This window comes from Lithobates pipiens, unplaced genomic scaffold (genome assembly GCF_037356315.1).
Source record: "Lithobates pipiens isolate NorthernLeopardFrog02 unplaced genomic scaffold, aLitPip1_a1.2 Scaffold_1, whole genome shotgun sequence".
NCBI classification, from domain to species: domain Eukaryota; kingdom Metazoa; phylum Chordata; class Amphibia; order Anura; family Ranidae; genus Lithobates; species Lithobates pipiens.
Genome location: NW_027507685.1, coordinates 230116649 through 230134137, shown reverse-complemented (window position 1 = coordinate 230134137; position 17489 = coordinate 230116649). Strand labels below are relative to the sequence as shown.

The window sequence follows — 17489 nt, the reverse complement described above, 5'->3', positions numbered from 1 at the left end:
ACTTTTATACAGAGAGATTCCAATGATAACTGCAACTGCAACAACAAGACAGGCGATGGTAACACCAGCAATCAGGGTAATTGGAAGACCATTGTTGGGTTCTGAGAGAGAAACGTACAGGAAAACATGAGACGGAGGTAACATTCCAAAGCAAAAAGACAAAAGAGCATGAGAATTCAAATTTACAAATAAAATAAAGAGGGGACAGATCCTCTTTACTTAAAGCGGAGTTCCACCTGAGAAAAAATTAATAAAACTCAGCAGCTACAAATATTGTAGCTGCTGACTTTAAAAATAAGGACACTTACCTGTCCAGGGAGCCCACGATATCCTCACCCAAAGCCGACCCATACCTCGGCCCTGGGTGGAGGCCCCGGCATCTTATGTAAGGTAATCAGAAAGTGAAGCCTTGCGGCTTCACAGCCTGGTTCCTTACTGCACATGCGTGAGTCGCTCTGCGCATTTTGAGTGGTCCCTGCTGTCATCTGGGACCCGTGTGTCTCTCAGAAGACAGCAGGGGGGGACAGAGGAGGGGCCGCACATGGCGTAGATTGCCAGGGATACTGCGGTGCTCTTTCGCTGGAAGTGGGAGCAAATACCTGGATTAGAGACAGGTATCTGCTACCCCCTGAAAGGTGACACCAGAGGGGGGGAGGAATCCGGACAGTGGAAGTTCCATTTCTGGGTGGAACTTCCGCTTTAAAGTGAAACTTCACTTCATATTGGACAGGCCGCTATTCCTTACCCTCCCCTCTGCTACTAATGCAAATTTTTTTTTTTGGGAGCAGGTATCTAGTTTTGACAGGTACCCACTGCCACTTCTGCTTCAATTGCCCCCCCACCCCTCACCACTCACAGCCTCCATTCACAGGGTGTAAAGCAGCTTGCTCATGTGCAGTGGGGAACTAGCTCTGAAGCAACAAGGGTTCAAAGCTGGCTTCCCACAGTCAAGATGGTGCACTGGGGAGCTGAAGACTGGTGAAGAACCAGCCCTATTGAGGAAGTGCTGGCTCCCTGGACTGGTAAGCGTCTGTTTATTAACCACTTAAGGACCAAGTCTCTTTCTGAGATTTGATGTTTACAGGGTAAAAAACTGTTTTTCTTGTTAGAAAAGTACTTAGAACCCCCAAACATATATATATATATATATATATATATATATATATATATATATTTTTTTTTTAACACCCTAGAGAATAAAATGGAGGTCATTGCAATACCACCTTTTGTCACACCGTATTTGCGCAGTGGTCTTACAAGCACACTTTTTTTTTGGAAAAAATACACTTTTTTGAATAAACAATAACACAACATTAAAGTTAGCCCAACTTTTTTATATTGTGAAAGATAATGTTACGCTGAGTAAATTGATACCCAACATGTCACACTTCAAAATTGCGCCCGCTCGTGGAATGGCGACAAACTTTTACCCTTAAAAATATCCATAGACAACGTTTAAAAAAATTATACAGGTTGCATATTTTGTGTTACAGAGGAGTTCTAGGGCTAGAATTATTGCTCTCACTCTACTGATCACGGTTATACCTCACATGTGTAGTTTGAACACCGTTTTCATATGCGGGCACTACTCACGTATACATTCGCTTCTGCATGTGAGCTTGGCGGGATGGGGCACATTTAAACATTTTTTTTTTACTATTTATTTTACCTTTTATTTTTTTACACTATTCTTTTTTTTAAATAAATGGCGTCACTTTTATTCTTATTACAGGGAATGTAAACATCCCTTGTAGTAGAAAAAAGCATGACATCTCTTAAATATGAGATCTGGGGTCAAAAAGACCTCAGATCTCATATTTACACTAAAATGCAATAAAAAAAAATTAATTTGAAAAAATTTAAAAATGTCCCTTTAAGAGCTATGGGCGGAAGTGACGTTTTGACGCCGCTTCCACCCCGCAGTGTATGGAGACGGGTGGAGGCCATCTTCCCCTCACTTGTTTCCATGCCAAGCCAGAGACAGGACCCAATCACCTCCGCTGCTACCGATGGCTCCGGTAAGCAGCGGAGGGCATCTGGAAAGTGGCAGGAGGGGGGCCCTCTCCTGCCGCCAATAAAAGTTGTCTTGCAGCGAATCCACCACACAGACCACTTTTATCTTGAAGCGGGCCGCCTGCTGAAGAAGAAGATACTGGGTTTATGGCAGCTAGCTACTGCCATAAAAACAGTATTCCTCTTCAAAGTAGCGACGTAAAACAATGGCGGGAGCGGTCCGGAAGTGGTTAAAAGTCCGTAGCTACAGACTTTGTACCTGCTGGATTTTATTTATTTATTTTAACCACTTCGCGCCCAGGCCAATTCTGACATTTCTCTCCTACATGTAAAATTCCTAATTTTTTTGCTAGAAAATTACATAGAACCCCCAAACATTATATATATTTTTTAGCAAAGACCCTAGAGAATACAATGGCGGTCATTGCAACTTTTTATCTTGCACGGTATTTGAGCAGCAATTTTTCGAACTAGTTTTTTTCAGAAAAAAACAGTTTCATGCTTTAAAAAAAAAAAAACAGTAAAGTTAGCCCAATTTTTTTGCAAAATGTGAAAGAGGAGGATACGCCGAGTAAATAGATACCCAACATGTCACGCTTCAAAATTGCACGCGCTCGTGCAATGGCGCCAAACTTTGGTATTTAAAAATCCCCATAGGCGACGCTTTAAATTTTTTTTACTGGTTACATGTTTTGGGTTACAGAGGAGGTCTAGAGCTAGAATTATTGCTCTCGCTCGACCGTTCGCGGTGATACCTCACATGTGTGGTTTAAACATCGTTTTTATATGTGGGCAGGACTTGCGTATGCATTCGCTTCTGTGTGCGAGCTCACGGGGACAGGGGTGCTTTACATTTTTTTTTTTTTTTATTGTTAGTTTTATTTTTATTTTTTTAATTTGACACTTAAAAAAAAATAAAAATGTATGACTTTTATTCCTATTACAAGGAATGTAAACATCCCTTGTAATAGGAATATGGCACGATCGGACATTTACAGTGAGATATGGGGTCAATAAGACCCCATATCTCACCTCTAGTCTGGGAAGAACAAAATAAAAAAAAAAAAAAAAAAAACGATCCTGGCTTCCCTGCCAAATCAGCGCCGTTAATTTGAATACCAAGGCCTCCGAACAATCATAGAGACTCCGGGGACGCCCACAATCTGCCTCAACAACGGTGCTGCACCCCAGTGCCACATATCCGTGCCCATCAGTGTCATCTACCAGTGCCGCCCATCAGAGCCACCTATCAGAGCCACCTATCAGTGCCACCTATCAGTGCCCATCAGTCCCATCTATCAGTGATACCTATCAGTTCCCCTTAGTGCCACCCATCCGTGCCACCCATCCGTGCCACCCATCCGTGCCACCTAATCTGTGCCCATCTTTGCCCATCAGTGCCGCCTTATCTGTGCCCATCAGTACTGCCTTATCTGTGCCTATCGGTGCCACCTTATCTGTGCCTATTAGTGCCGCCTTAACTATGCCTATCAGTGCCCACCAGTGCAGCCTGTCAGTGCCCACCAGTGCAGCCTATCAGTGCCGCCTCATCAGCGCACTTCAATGAAGGAGAAAAATGACCTGTTTGCAAAATTTTATAACAAACTATTAAACATGATTTTATTTTTTTTTGCATCTTTTTTGGTTTGCTTAGCAAAAAATAAAACTCCCAGCTGTAATTAAATACCACCAAAAGAAAGCTCTATTTGTGGGAAAAAAATGTTAAAAATTTCATTTGGGTACAGTGTTGTATGCCCGCGCAATTGTCATTCAAAGTGCATCAGCGCTGAAAGCTGAAAATTGGTCTGGGACTGAGGGGGGTTTAAGTGCCCAGTAAGCAAGTGGTTAACCAACATTGTGCAAATTAGGGATGCACGGATACCATTTTTTTTCATAACGAGTACGAGTAACAATACTTTTTTTTGGTACTCACTGATACCAATTATCGATACCTACCACAACTGTTTTGTTTTAACTTCAGCTGTCAGCAATGGTACAAAGCATTGAAAAGTTATTTACAAATGAAATAAACAGATTTTTGTTTTTAATTTTGTGCTTTTTCAATGTGAAATGTGTAAATATATGTTACTATATATGTGTAAAAATATTCACTAACAAAGCAAACAAATAAAAAGATTTAATTGTTAATCGTATATAAAATAGACATGAACAAAAAAAAAGCAGGGAAATAATACAGGACCGGCGGTGCGCTCCCGACCCACGGCTGGTCACTTAAAGAATCACGTACAGCTATGTGAGCCCAGCCGTGCCATTCTGCCTTAAGTGGTTAAAGCGTTAAGGGGTTAAAGTGGTTGTAAACCCTTATATGGTTAAGGAGCTATTTGCAAGAAAGACGGCACTGATGTCTATGCCGCATGTGCACCGTAGACAACGGCGTAGGCACACTGAGTGTGCCGCTTTATGAATGGGATTGTGACGGCTCCTGCGTCATGTGCTTGTGTGATGTCATTGTGGCTCCAGCCAGTCACAGCACCGGAGCCGCGATACACGGAAGTCCCTTCGGGTATCATGCCGGCGACGGAGGAGTTGGCCGAGGACCGCTGCGGGGGCTTCGATCTCAGGTAAGTAATACTAGCTCATTATGTCTTTGTCTTGCAGGATGTTTTTTTTTTTTTTTTAGAGAGGGTTTACTTCCTCTTTAAACAGAGGAACATTTGTTCATCCCTTTGATCTGCAGATGAAGAAACAGAGAGATACAAAAAGAAACAATGTTTCTTTTTATTTTAGCATTTCAGTGGCTAAGCAATGTTGTTAATAAACATTGCCAGCTGCCAGTGGCGGAATTATAGGGGTCGCCAAGATTGCCATGGCGACCGGGCCCCTTGCTGCAGGGGGCCCGAGGGCCCCCTGTACTTTTGCGATAGGAGGGAAGGCTGAGAGGAGCTCACAATCATCAGCTGAACTGAAATCGGCACTGTGCGGCAGCTCCTCACATTAGGCTTAGTGAAAGCAGTGTGTGCTCTTTGTCTCCCCCTAGAGTGCAGTACCCGCCAGGAAGAGGTAAATGTCTGCTGTTTTTTTTAATAAGCCTATCTACTGTATTTGTGTTTGTATGTGTGTGAGCATGCTTGTATGAGTGAACATGCTTGTATGAGTGAACATGCTTGTATGTGTGTGTGTGAGCATGCTTGTATGAGTGAACATGCATACTTGTAAGCATGCTTGTATGAGTGAACATGCTTGTGTGTGTGTGTGTGTGTGTGTGTGTGAACATGCTTGTGTGTGTGTGTGAACATGCTTGTGTGTGTGTGTGTGAACATGCTTGTGTGTGTGTGTGTGTGTGTGAACATGCTTGTGTGTGTGTGAACATGCTTGTGTGTGTGTGTGTGTGAACATGCTTGTATGTATGTGTGTGAACATGCTTGTATGTATGTGTGTGAGCATGCTTGTATGTATGTGTGTGAGCATGCTTGTATGTGCGCATGCTTGTATGTGTGTGAGCATGCATGTATGTTGTGTGAGCATGCATGTATGTGTGTGTGTGCGAGCATGCTTGTATGTGTGTGTGTGTGCGTGTGTGCATGCTTGTATGTGTGTGAGAGCATGCATGTATGTGTGTGTGTGTGTGTGTGTGTGTGTGTGTGAGAGCATGCATGTATGTATGTGTGTTCATATATGTATGTGTATGTATGCATGTGTGTGTGCATGTGTTTATCAGTGGCGGTGCATCCAAAAGGGTGCACAGGTTCCACCCCCTCTATGACCAATGGATAGATTCATGCATAGCATAGCATGAATCTATCCGCGGCCACCGCTGCCACCCCCATATTTAGGTGTCTGGTTCCTTTTGGGGTGCCGGGTGCCTGAATTACAGCGGCGGGGGGTGTTTTTGCAGAGCCTGATTAGAGCCATGGGCTATAATAGGCTTCAAAATAGGTGAACTGCGAGCGCCATGCTTGACGCTCACAGTCTACCCAGCCAGGTGTGTTAGAAAAGTGAATTAATATTCACTTTCCTAACACTGAACCGCCTCTCCACCAATCAGGTGTGCGGGTCTTTTACCCATCACCTGATTGGCTGAAACGATAGACACAGCTATTGGACGCCCATCAGGAGGAGAGGACGGGAGATGAGGATAGCAGTAGCTGCATGGAGGACCCCACTCATGGCCGTTACCCGCTGCCCCACCAAGACACGGTAAGTGGCGGGCAGACAGTGAGCGGGCAGTGGGGATTCACAGTGGCAGCATTTGATGGGCACAGTAGCAGCATTTGATGGGCACAGTAGCAGCATTTGATGAGCACAGTGGTAGCATTTGATAGGCACGGTGGCAGAGTTTGATGAGCACAGTAGTGACATTTGATGGTACAGTGGTGGCGTTTGATGGGCACAGTGGCTGTAATTGATGTTTTTTAAATCGGTTCCTTTATATGCAGCCACCCACTTGGGACTAGGCCCTGGTGTTCCACCATCGGGCTTGGAGAAAAGAGCCCTGTCCGGAGGTCGGGGGGGGGGGGGGGGGAGGGGGCCCGCCATGGTTTCCTGCATCAGGGCCCTGAAGGTTCTAGTTACGCCACTGCCAGCTGCTTTTTTTTTTTTCAAAGCTCCAATTACCAGACTTCTTTAAAGGGGTTGTAAAGGTTCATTTTTTATTTTCTAAATAGGTTCCTATAAGCTAGTGCATTGTTGGTTCACTTACCTTTTCCTTCGATTTCCCTTTATAAATGTTTTTTTTCTTTGTTTTCTTTGTCTGAATTTCTCACTTCCTGTTCCTCCTCAGTAAGCTGTTCAGTAAGCTGTTCTGGCTGACTAACCACCAGCTCGGATGATGGTGAGAAGTTTACTGAGGAGAAACAGGAAGTGAGATATTCAGACAAAGAAAAAAAACATTTAGAAGGGAAATCGAAGGAAACGGTAAGTGAACCAACAATGCACTAGCTTAGAGGAGCCTATGTAGAAAATAAAAAACAAACCTTTACAACCCCTTTAACACTTTAGCTGTCAACAGGGGAGATCCACTGACAGCTCAAAGAACCGATATCAGTTTCAGGTATCATGTAGTACTCTATAAAACACTCTCAGGAGTGGAAGCATATGTTTCAGGTCAATTTTGAAGGAAAATGTAATCTGTTTGCTTACACAAAGCATATTTATTGTTTTCTATTGTTCAACTCACCCCAATTCACAATAAGAATATCCTCCAGACTGCTGTGGTCCACATGACAGGAGTAAGTGTCGGCTTCCTGGGTTGGCACTTCCACACTGACTCTGATCTGATAGGTGCCATCAGGATGGGGGAGAGTTGGACTCATTTCATCTGAAGGAAGATGGTCCTTCCCATTCCTCATCCACTTCACATCCACAGGTCGGGGGTGAAACCCGTACACCAGGCACTGAAGTCTGGTCACATCATCTGACTGACGATGACCCCACACCTTCACCTCTGGGGGCACTGAGAGATAGAAATATGTAAAACCAGAAAGCGGTTATGAAGTACAACAGAGTTGCAGGAACCCCTCTACCTACCTCATTTTTGCTTCTCTCATTTAACTATCACCCTCCTATGAGGGACACTGAAACCCAAGATGCAATCTCTCTACCTGTTATTTGCTTACTTAACCACTTCAGCCCTGGGAGGATTTACCCCCTACCTGACCAGGCCATTTTTTGTGATACGGCACTGTGTTTTTTTAACTGACAATTTTGTGAGTGTGTGACGCTGTACCGAAATAAAAAGTGCTATGAAAATGCACTAATTAGGCCCCTTTCACACTACCGTTCCGTTCAGGCCCATCTGTCAGTTTTTCAGGCGGACCTGAACGGATGCTCCATAGAGGTCTATGGAGCGTCGGATGTCAGCGGTGACATATCCGCTGACATCCGACCCGCTCCGATCCGAAAAAGTGTGACGGAGGAAAAAGCTATTTTTCCATCCATCATCGAATAAGATCGGGTGACGACGGACACTGCGGTCCGTCGTCATCCAATCTCCCATAGGGGAGAGCGGCGCTGTGACAAGTCCGTCCCTGCGCAGTGTGCAGAGACGGACCTGTCATCTTCCTGCTCAGCGGGGATCGGCGGAGCGATCCCCGCTGAGCAAGCGGATATCACTCACACTCACCACTGATCCGCCCCGTGTAAAAGGACCCTTACTGTATTAATTACACTGGCATGGAAGGGGTTAACATCAGGGGCGATCAAAGGGTTTAAAGTGTTCCCTGGGAGTGCCTACTAACTATGTGGGGAAAGTACTGACAGGAAGAACACAGAGATCGACTTTTCTGATTACTAGGAACAGACAATATCCATGCTCACCCCTGACAGAATGGGGATCTGCTTTGTTTACATAGACAAATCCCCGTTCTGCCTCTCTGTGAAGAGATCACGGGTGGTCGGCGGACATCTGGTCCGCCGGACACGTGCATCAGCTCGTCTGAGCAGCGCGCATGCCCACACTATCTATTGCATAAAACAAAGTACATGTACGTTGTTTCACGCAATAGAGCCACCCTGCCGCAGTATATATGTGGTGGGCAGTCCTTAAGTGGTTATTAGCCACTGAAACTTCAGAAACGGAAACCCTAGGTTTAGGGAAAATCCTGGTATGTACCAATAGTCATCTAAAATAGTTTCAGCAAAAGACAACTTTTGACAAGATTACTTGAATTTATTGTTATTTTATGATTTATTTTATTGTTGGATTTTATTTATGTTATTGTCTTGTACTTCGCTGGCTCCAGGTCCAGCTGTTCTGGTAAGTACATTTGGCTTTGTGGTGGAGGGTTTTGTCACCCATTTATCACCAGTGGATTGGACCTCACCTTCCTTCACAAGGGATCTCGTCTTCCATTCTGGGACTTGTAGTTCCTCATTACTGTTGGATGGACTTTTTCTCTCAATTTTTATTTGTGCTTCACTAATTATTTTATCTGCCTCCGTGTATGCCTAAAATCTCTAATCAAAATGATATTGAAAATTAAGGAAATACATATGCCTCTTGTATTCAGACAATATCAGTTCATCCCATGGATGCTATAGTTAGGGCTCAGTCAATCAGGTGACCAAAGAAGTGATAAAAGCAGGCAGTTGGACCATGGTTTTACCATCCCAACCATCCACCTAAAGAAGGGCATGCAGCCACTCAGGGCATTACACGATCTGTGGCCACTATTCTTTGCTTCGTGGTTGAGGCAAAAAAGTAAACTGCATGCTGCATTTGACAAGCAATACTGCCATGGAATGCAACCTATTTATTATGGAACTTCACTTAATAGGGGAAGTTTCACTTTATGTCCTCCTCGCCCACTCCTCTTTAACATTTGGCACATTTTTTTTTTGGGGGGGGGGTGGGTACCTGGTTTTGCCTTGGCAATCCATGTGGAAACCATCCCTCCCCGCAGTCTTCTGGGACATGTCACAGATCCCAGAATACAGCAGGACCATTCACAACGTGGCTTATGTATGTGCAGCCAGCTGTGACGCTGCAAGCTGTCACAGCCAGTTCCCAGAGTTAAAGGGGTTGTAAAGGTTCGTTTTTTATTTTCTAAATACGTTTCTTTAAGCTAGTGCATTGTTGGTTCACTTATCTTTTCCTTAGATTTCCCTTCTAAATATTTTTTTTTCTTTGTTTTCTTTCTCTGAATTTCTCACTTCCTGTTCCTCCTCAGTAAGCTGTTCAGTAAGCTGTTTTGGCTGACTAACCACCACTCAGATGATGGTGTGAAGTTTACTGAGGAGAAACAGGAAGTGAGATATTCAGACAAAGAAAAAAAACATTTAGAAGCGAAATCGAAGGAAAAGGTAAGTGAACCAACAATGCAATAGCTTAAAGGAACCTATTTAGAAAATAAAAAATTAACCTTTACAACCCCTTTAAGATGCTGGCCGCCGGGAACCACAAACCAGTGGAAAAAAAAGGTTTGGGTGAGCACAGAGCTGGATCCTGGAACAGGTGTGTGTGTTCATTAAAAGTTAGCAGCTACACTTTTTGTAGCTGCTGACTTTTAATTTTCAGAAATATGACTGGAGCTCCTCTTTAAGTGTATGGGGCCACACTGCAAGCATCCTCTAACTACATTCAATGCTCATCGCTGTGATACAGTGGGTCAGCATTTTGAGAGATTAAACAGGCGGTGAGGAGATGACATAAAAACCCTCTGAAAAGAAGGTGCAGATTGCTTTTCAGAGAGGAGGCAATGATAGCCACATATTTAAACAGAGCCTTTAGAGTCGTGTTGGGTTAATATTAGTGACTGTGTTTTCTCCCTATTATTAGTAATTGTGTAATCTTCCCAATAGAGGCACTGATCAAAAGAATGTGCTGTTTATAAAGATATCATTTACAGGTAATGCCACAGAAATGACCTATAGAAGTTGTATGATAGTGTATGACTGTTTATGATGACAGTGCAGATAGTGCACTTACCTCTCTTCTCTAGAACTTCTCTTCCATATTCACTTAACTTCTTCAATTGTTCAATACATTCATTCTCCAGGTAATCCTTCTGTTTCTTCCCCCATCTCACCTCTGGACTGTTCCATTCCTGTGCACTGAGAAGAGCCTCATTTATGATTGGGATATAGAGTCCTCTGTCTTTGTCCAGGAAGATGACATCTCTCCCATCATATCCCAACTGTGTAAACCCATCAGTGCTTCCGTCATCTCTCAGCTCACACCCAAACATCCACTGGGCAGTATGGAAGCCTGCACACAGCACAGGGACATATTACAGGGGAGCATGTGCAGTAATATACACAATATGGTTTGTGAACACCTGAATATCACACATTCACTATATGACCAAAGGTTTGTGGTCACCTCTCCAAATGATTAACTTCAGATGTTCCCAGTGAAGGGTTCATTGAATGCTACAACATACAATCAAATTTTAGACAATTGTGTTTTCCCCATCTTGTGACATGTTTGGAGAAGACCTTTTTCTTTTTCAACATGACTGTGCCTCAGTCTACCAAGCCAGCTTCTTAACCACTTCAATACTGGGCACCCCCCCCCCCCCCTTTCCTGCCCAGGCCAATTTTCAGCTTTCAGCACTGTCGCTGTTTAAATGACAATTGCGCAGTCATGCAACACTGTCAGGGCCATCTTAATAGCATCACGGGCCCCTGGGCAAAGTAATGCTACGGGCCCCTACAAGCTTGTCCTACACTCAAGAGTGAAAGTACAATATTTCTACTTTATAGCGTGTCACTTGCCACCAGTCTTTGTCACCAGATTCAGCATGTCACTTGCTACCTGTCCGTTGTCACTAGTTTCAGTAATGCTACGGGCCCCTACAAGCTTGTCCTACTCTCAAGAGTGAAAGTACAATATTTCTACTTTACAGCGTGTCACTTGCCACCAGTCTCTTGTCACCAGATTAAATGTGTCACTTGCCACCGGTCCCTTGTCACCAGATTCAGTGTGTCAATTGCCACCTGTCCCTTGTCACCAGATTCAGCATGTCACTTGCTACCTGGTCCGTTGTCACTAGTTTCAGCATGTCAATTGCCACTGGTCCCTTGTCACCAGATTCAGCATGTCACTTGCCACCCATGCCCTGCCACCAGATTCAGCGTGTCACTTGCCACCCATCCCGTCACCAGATTCAGTGTGTCACTTGCCACCAGATTCAGCATGTCGCTTGCCACCTGTCCCCTGCCACCAGATTCAGCGCGTCACTTGCCATCTTCACCTGTCACCAAATTCAGCATGTCCCTTGCCACTCGTTCCCTATCACCAGATTCAACGTGTCACTTGCCACCCATCCCATCACTAGATTCAGCGTGTCATTTGCCACCCATCCCATCACCAGATTTAGCGTGTCACTTGCCACCCATCCCATCACCAGATTTAGCGTGTCACTTGCCAGTTGCCACCAGCTCCTCTCCAGAGACACAGCCGATCCCCCCCACTGCTGACAGAAGGAGGGGGATAGGCAATAAATAGAGCCCTCTTCTGACAGGTGGGGTCATTCCTTGCTTGGCCACAGCCCCTCACGAGTCCCGACCATTGACAATGAAGGAGGCGGGCCCGCTCCTCGTCATCAATCAGAGCCCCGAGTCGCCAAACAGCTCTGCAGCTGGGGGAGCCAGAGGAGGGATGTGTCAGTGTACTGCATGCAATAGTTCCCTCCCCGCGCCCCTGCACGATCCTCAGCAGCAGACATTCCCTCTCCACCTCTGGTACACACTATTGCAGGTAGCGGTGCACCAGCTATAGAAGGGGCCCCAGGTGAACATGGGGCCCATGGGCTGGGGCCCCCCAGGCTGATATTCAGCACAGATAGACACTGAAAGGCTGCACTGATAGGTACTTATGGGTGGCACTGATAGGCGGCACTGATGGACATGGGTGGGCACTGATAGGTGGCACTGATGGACATTGATGAGTGGCACTGATTCACATTGATAGATGGCACTGATTGGCATCACGGATTAAGAGGCACTGGCAGGTATTGCTGGTGGGCACTGATTGGCATCATCACATTGCCACCCATGACCACCAGGGATGCCATACCTGGTGGTCATCAGTGGTGACCATCCCTAGTGGTCTTGGGTGGGCATCCGTGGGGGGGGCTGCGCTGATAATCAGCACAGACCCTCCTTGTCAGGGAGCAGCCGATCAGCTCTTCTCTACTTGTGTCTGTTAGACACAAATGAGGAAAAGCCAATCAACGGCTCTTCCTATTTACATCATGATCAGCTGTGATTGGACACAGCTGATCACGTGGTAAAGAGTCTCTGTCAGAAACTCTTTACCTCTTTATCAGCTCAATTGGCAGCAAGTGGTTAAAGACATGCAGGGCCGCTGATAGGGCAGTACAACCAGCCCTGTTGTACTGGGCTCGCCCCATCAGCTACACAGTGGGGCACGGGCATCTTACATTTCTGCATTTAAAAAAAAGTTTTCTAAATTCCTCTCCCGCTCCTACTTGCTTACAGAGGGGGGGTTATATCATTTTCCAGGAGGGGAGTGCAGGCGCAGCAGAGGGACTATTTCTTTATTTTTGCGCACATGTACATCATGTCGCCCCACTATTCTATTAGTCCCGGCTGGCGGAGTGATACAATGATCCTCCGTTCGTCTCTCGGCTGCAGTCCTCAGGAGATGTATAGAAGTTGACTGGCTGACAGCAGAGAGCAGGAGGACAGCGTGGCTGCACTGGACACAATGAGTGGGGAATAGAGGTTAGAATACTCACTGTGTCCTATCAAGTATCTCACAGCACAGCAGATTATCGGCATTACAATTATCACAGGTAGCACAATAAGCAGGTGCTCTGTCATGGCTCTATCATGGCTCTAGATCACATTGCTTTTGGGTGCTGACTGTGTTATGGCTGTGCTTTGTTACAGTCTGTTACATACAGTACAGCCATAAGTTAACAAAGTCAGCACCCAAAAGCAATGTGACAGAGAGCCTTGATAGAGCCATGACAGAGCACCTGCTTATTGTGCTACCTGTGTGAGAATTGTAATGCTGATGATCATAAGAAACAATGAGATGCTACTTTACACTTCATTTGGGGGAGCAGTAAACATGCAGCAGAGCTACATTTTTACGGCTCCCCAAACCAATCCCCTTTAAAGAGGAAGTAAACCCCTACAAACCACTTTGACCTACAGGTAAGCCTAGATTAAGGCTTACCTGTAGGTCCAAGAAATATCTCCTAAACCTATATGGTTTAGGAGATATTTGCCCGAAAACGGGCACCGCTGTCGACGGCGCATGCGCCGTCGACAGCGGCGCGCAGGCGCACTAAAGGCGGCAGTTCCAAGAATGGAGCTGCCACATTTGTCGACTCCCGTGCGCATGCGCGGGAGTGACGTCATCGCGGCTTTGCCGAATGACAGCAGCAAAGCTGCGAGACGCCGCTCCCGTGCGCATGCTTCGCTGGCTCCTGTGTCAGGTAAGTGACACATAATGGGCTACTATGCGATGCATAGTAGTCCATTATGCTTTACCTTTGCAGGGAAAAAAAGAGGAAGTAAACTCATCAGGGTTTACTTCCTCTTTAACTGCTTCCCATCCAGCAACGTACCAGTAAATCGCTGGGATAGAAGGATGTTATCTTGGTCATCACTACAGCAATGATCAAGATATAATTTTTTTAGTCCCAAAAAATTCTGCACAAAGTAAAGTAATGCTAATGGCTAAGAAGCCACTGGATTACTTTTACAGGCAGCGGAAGGGGGTCCCATCACCACCTTTACTGCTTTTAAGATGTGACCAGTAGCATCCGGTTCCGGGGAAACAGTGAGAGGGATAGATATTGTTCTTCCCACTGTGTGACGTCAGAAACCGGAAGTGACAAGGATGTTGTCACTGCCGGTTATGTAAAGAAGCCATCACTGGCTTGAACAAGCATCTAATCAAACTGATCTTAGTTTGATCAGATGCTTTGGAGGCCAGAGGACAGATATGGGGTCTAAAAGACCTCATATCTCTCCATAAAGAGGACCTGTCATGGCCCATGCTATCACAAGTAATGTAAAGATACAGTTTAAGATTTTTTTTTGTAATAAAATACAATTTTAAATAATTTTAAACTGCCCCCCCCCCCCCTCCTTCGTGCTTAATAATTGCAAACACATGCATTGGCTCCACACGCATATGTAAATGGCAACAAACCTGCATTTTGTTTCAAGCTGGGGTCAGTGGCAGGGCCAGGGGTGGTTGAAGGGGGCCCCATGATTTCTAACAGCTGCCCTGAAGACATGGTTTGATGAGTTTGATATGGAGAAACTTGAGTGTTCTCCTTTAGAGCCCTGACTTCAACCCTACTGAACACCTTTAGGATGAAATAGAATACTAATTGTGATACAGATATTACCATCCAACATCAGTACCTGACCTCACAAATACTGTTTTGGCTGAATGGGCACACATTCCTCCAACATTTTGTGGAAGAGTAAAGGCACAAAGAAGGGCCCAACATCCATATTAATGACCATGGTTTTAAAAAAGGATGTCCAATGAGCTTACAGAGGTGTAATGGTCAGGTGTATACAGACTTTTGGCCATATAATGCATATCACTTTTAATGTACCCATTCGTTTTTTAAAGGGAGGAGAGACAGTTCAAAGCATAAAAGCATGTTCATTTTGAAACCCCAATCATGTGCAAAGTAAAGAAAAAAAAACATGATTTTTTCTTGCATGTGATTAGAAGTGTAACTTCTCTTTATTATTACTAAGCTAATTACTAAACAAAGTGAACATTCATTTGCAAAGTGAACAGTCTCTTTTCCTTTAGCAAATAAAGCCCTATGTATGACATGAAATATATAATGTTAAAGAGCTCAGCTGTGAGAACCTCAATGTCTCGTATTGTATAGCCGCACATTGGTCCATTAAATTCTATTTTGCATTTATTATTATTCACTCTTTTTGATTGACCTAAATATCTGCATGCTGATCTGTATGATTATTGGGAATGGTCCAAGTCATAAATCCAGGCCATCATGATTTGGGATCTTCATGTATATACACTTGTAGCCAGGGTCAGCTATTATGCTTATAATTTAGAGACATTTTCTGTGTTAATGTGGGGTTGGCTCCCTGTAGTGTTTGCTGGGTTCTATGTGTTAATTTCCTTTTTCCTGTGTGAGGATGTAGAGCAAAGTGCCATGGGACGTGTAGTTCAGAATGCTGAAGTGACTGTGCCAGGAGTAGGGATGGCCGAACGGTTCGCCCGGCGGTCCATTCGCGGCGAATTTCGGCTGTTCGCGGTCCGCCCGATCGGCGGACTATTGGCGCCGTTCGCCCGGCGGACTTCCGTGTTTTTACTGTGTAAAAGAACTTTGACCTATGATGACACATCCATCATGGGGTATAGGACAGCCAATTGAGACATTACAGCACATGGACACTTGGACATTCCCCCTAACTTATAAATAGACCCGATCTGGCGGCCATTTTACATTCTTTCTTCTGTCACTATAGGGAGAGGTTGCTGTGTGGAGCAGGGAGAGATTGCAGTGACCCAAATCGCTAGCTATTTGGTACACAAAAGTTCTTTTCAGGACTGGTATAGGTGTTAGGTGTAGTTCAGGATATAGGTTTGCTGTGCTACTGATTGTTGCAGCAGCCTGAGTGTCTTTTGTCAGTTTAGAGAAAGGTACAGGACGGTGTGTCTGCTGCAGGGACAGTCAGTTTAGTCATCATCATTAGCTGTTACTATCAGGTCCACAAAAGTGCTATTCCAGTTATTGTTCCAGTAGCATCTGTTTTGTCAGTTTATATAGGGACAGGCAGGAAGCTGTGTGTGAGGCAGTGAGGGTCAGTTTAATCAGTAGCTGTTACTATATTAGGTCCACAAAGGTTCTTTTCAGGACTGGTATCAGTGGTATGGTAATAGGCTTGTACACGTATAATATTCTTTCTTCCAAATATACAGTGGTGTGAAAAAGTGTTTGCCCCCCTTCCTCATTTCCTGTTCCTTTGCATGTTTGTCACACTTAAGTGTTTCGGAACATCAAACCAATTTAAACAATAGTCAAGGACAACACAAGTAAACACAAAATGCAATTTGTAAATGAAGGTGTTTATTATTAAAGGTGAAAATAAATCCAAACCATCATGGCCCTGTGTGAAAAAGTGATTGCCCCCTAAACCTAATAACTGGTTGGGCCACCCTTAGCAGCAACAACTGCAACCAAGCGTTTGCGATAACGTGCAATGAGGCTTTTACAGCGTCCTGGAGGAATTTTGGCCCACTCATCTTTGCAGAATTGTCCTAATTCAGTTACATTAGAGGGTTTTCGAGCATGAACGGCCTTTTTAAGGTCATACCACAACATCTCAATAGGATTCAGGTCAAGACTTTGGCTAGGCCACTCCAAAGTCTTCATTTTGTTTTTCTTCAGCCATTTGGTGGTGGACTTGCTGGTGTGTTTAGGATCATTGTCCTGCTGCAGAACCCAAGTTCGTTTCAGCTTGAGTACACGAACAGATGGTTGGACATTCTCCTTCAGGATCTCTTGGTAGACAGCAGAATTCATAGTTCCTTTTATCACGGCAAGTCTTCCAGGTCCTGAAGCAGCAAAACAGCCCCAGACCATCACACTACCACCACCATATTTTACGGTTGGTATAATGTTCTTTTTCTGAAATGCAGTGTTCCTTCTACGCCAGATATACTTGGACACACACCTTCCAAAGAGTTCCACTTTTGTCTCATCGGTCCACAGAATGTTGTCCCAAAAGTCTTGGGGATCATCAAGATGTGTTGTGGAGAAATTGAGACGAGCTTTGATGTTCTTTTTGCTCAGCAGTGGTTTTCTCCTTGGAACTCTGCCATGCAGGCCATTTTTGCCCAGTCTTTTCCTGATGGTGGAGGCATGAACGCTGACCTTAACTGAGGCAAGTGAGGCCTGCAGTTCCTTGGACGTTGTTGTGGGGTCTTTTGTGACCTCTTGGATGAGTCGTCGCTGCGCTCTTGGGGTAATTTTGGGCGGCCGGCCACTCTTGGGAAGGTTCACCACTGTTCCATGTCTTCGCCATTTGTGGATAAT

At 44.9% G+C, this 17489-nt stretch overlaps 1 protein-coding gene across 1 annotated transcript in view; it reads right to left on the bottom strand.

The window, feature by feature from the left end:
* Nucleotides 1-17489, bottom strand: part of LOC143984125 (class I histocompatibility antigen, F10 alpha chain-like) — a 53271-nt gene that overhangs the window by 9706 nt on the left and 26076 nt on the right. Inside the window, exons 3-5 of the mRNA XM_077484438.1 lie at nucleotides 10400-10678; nucleotides 7151-7426; nucleotides 3-101 (exon numbers count right to left, since the gene is read on the bottom strand). Coding sequence (XP_077340564.1) covers nucleotides 3-101; nucleotides 7151-7426; nucleotides 10400-10678 — 654 coding nt within the window. The remainder of the gene's footprint in view (nucleotides 1-2; nucleotides 102-7150; nucleotides 7427-10399; nucleotides 10679-17489) is intronic.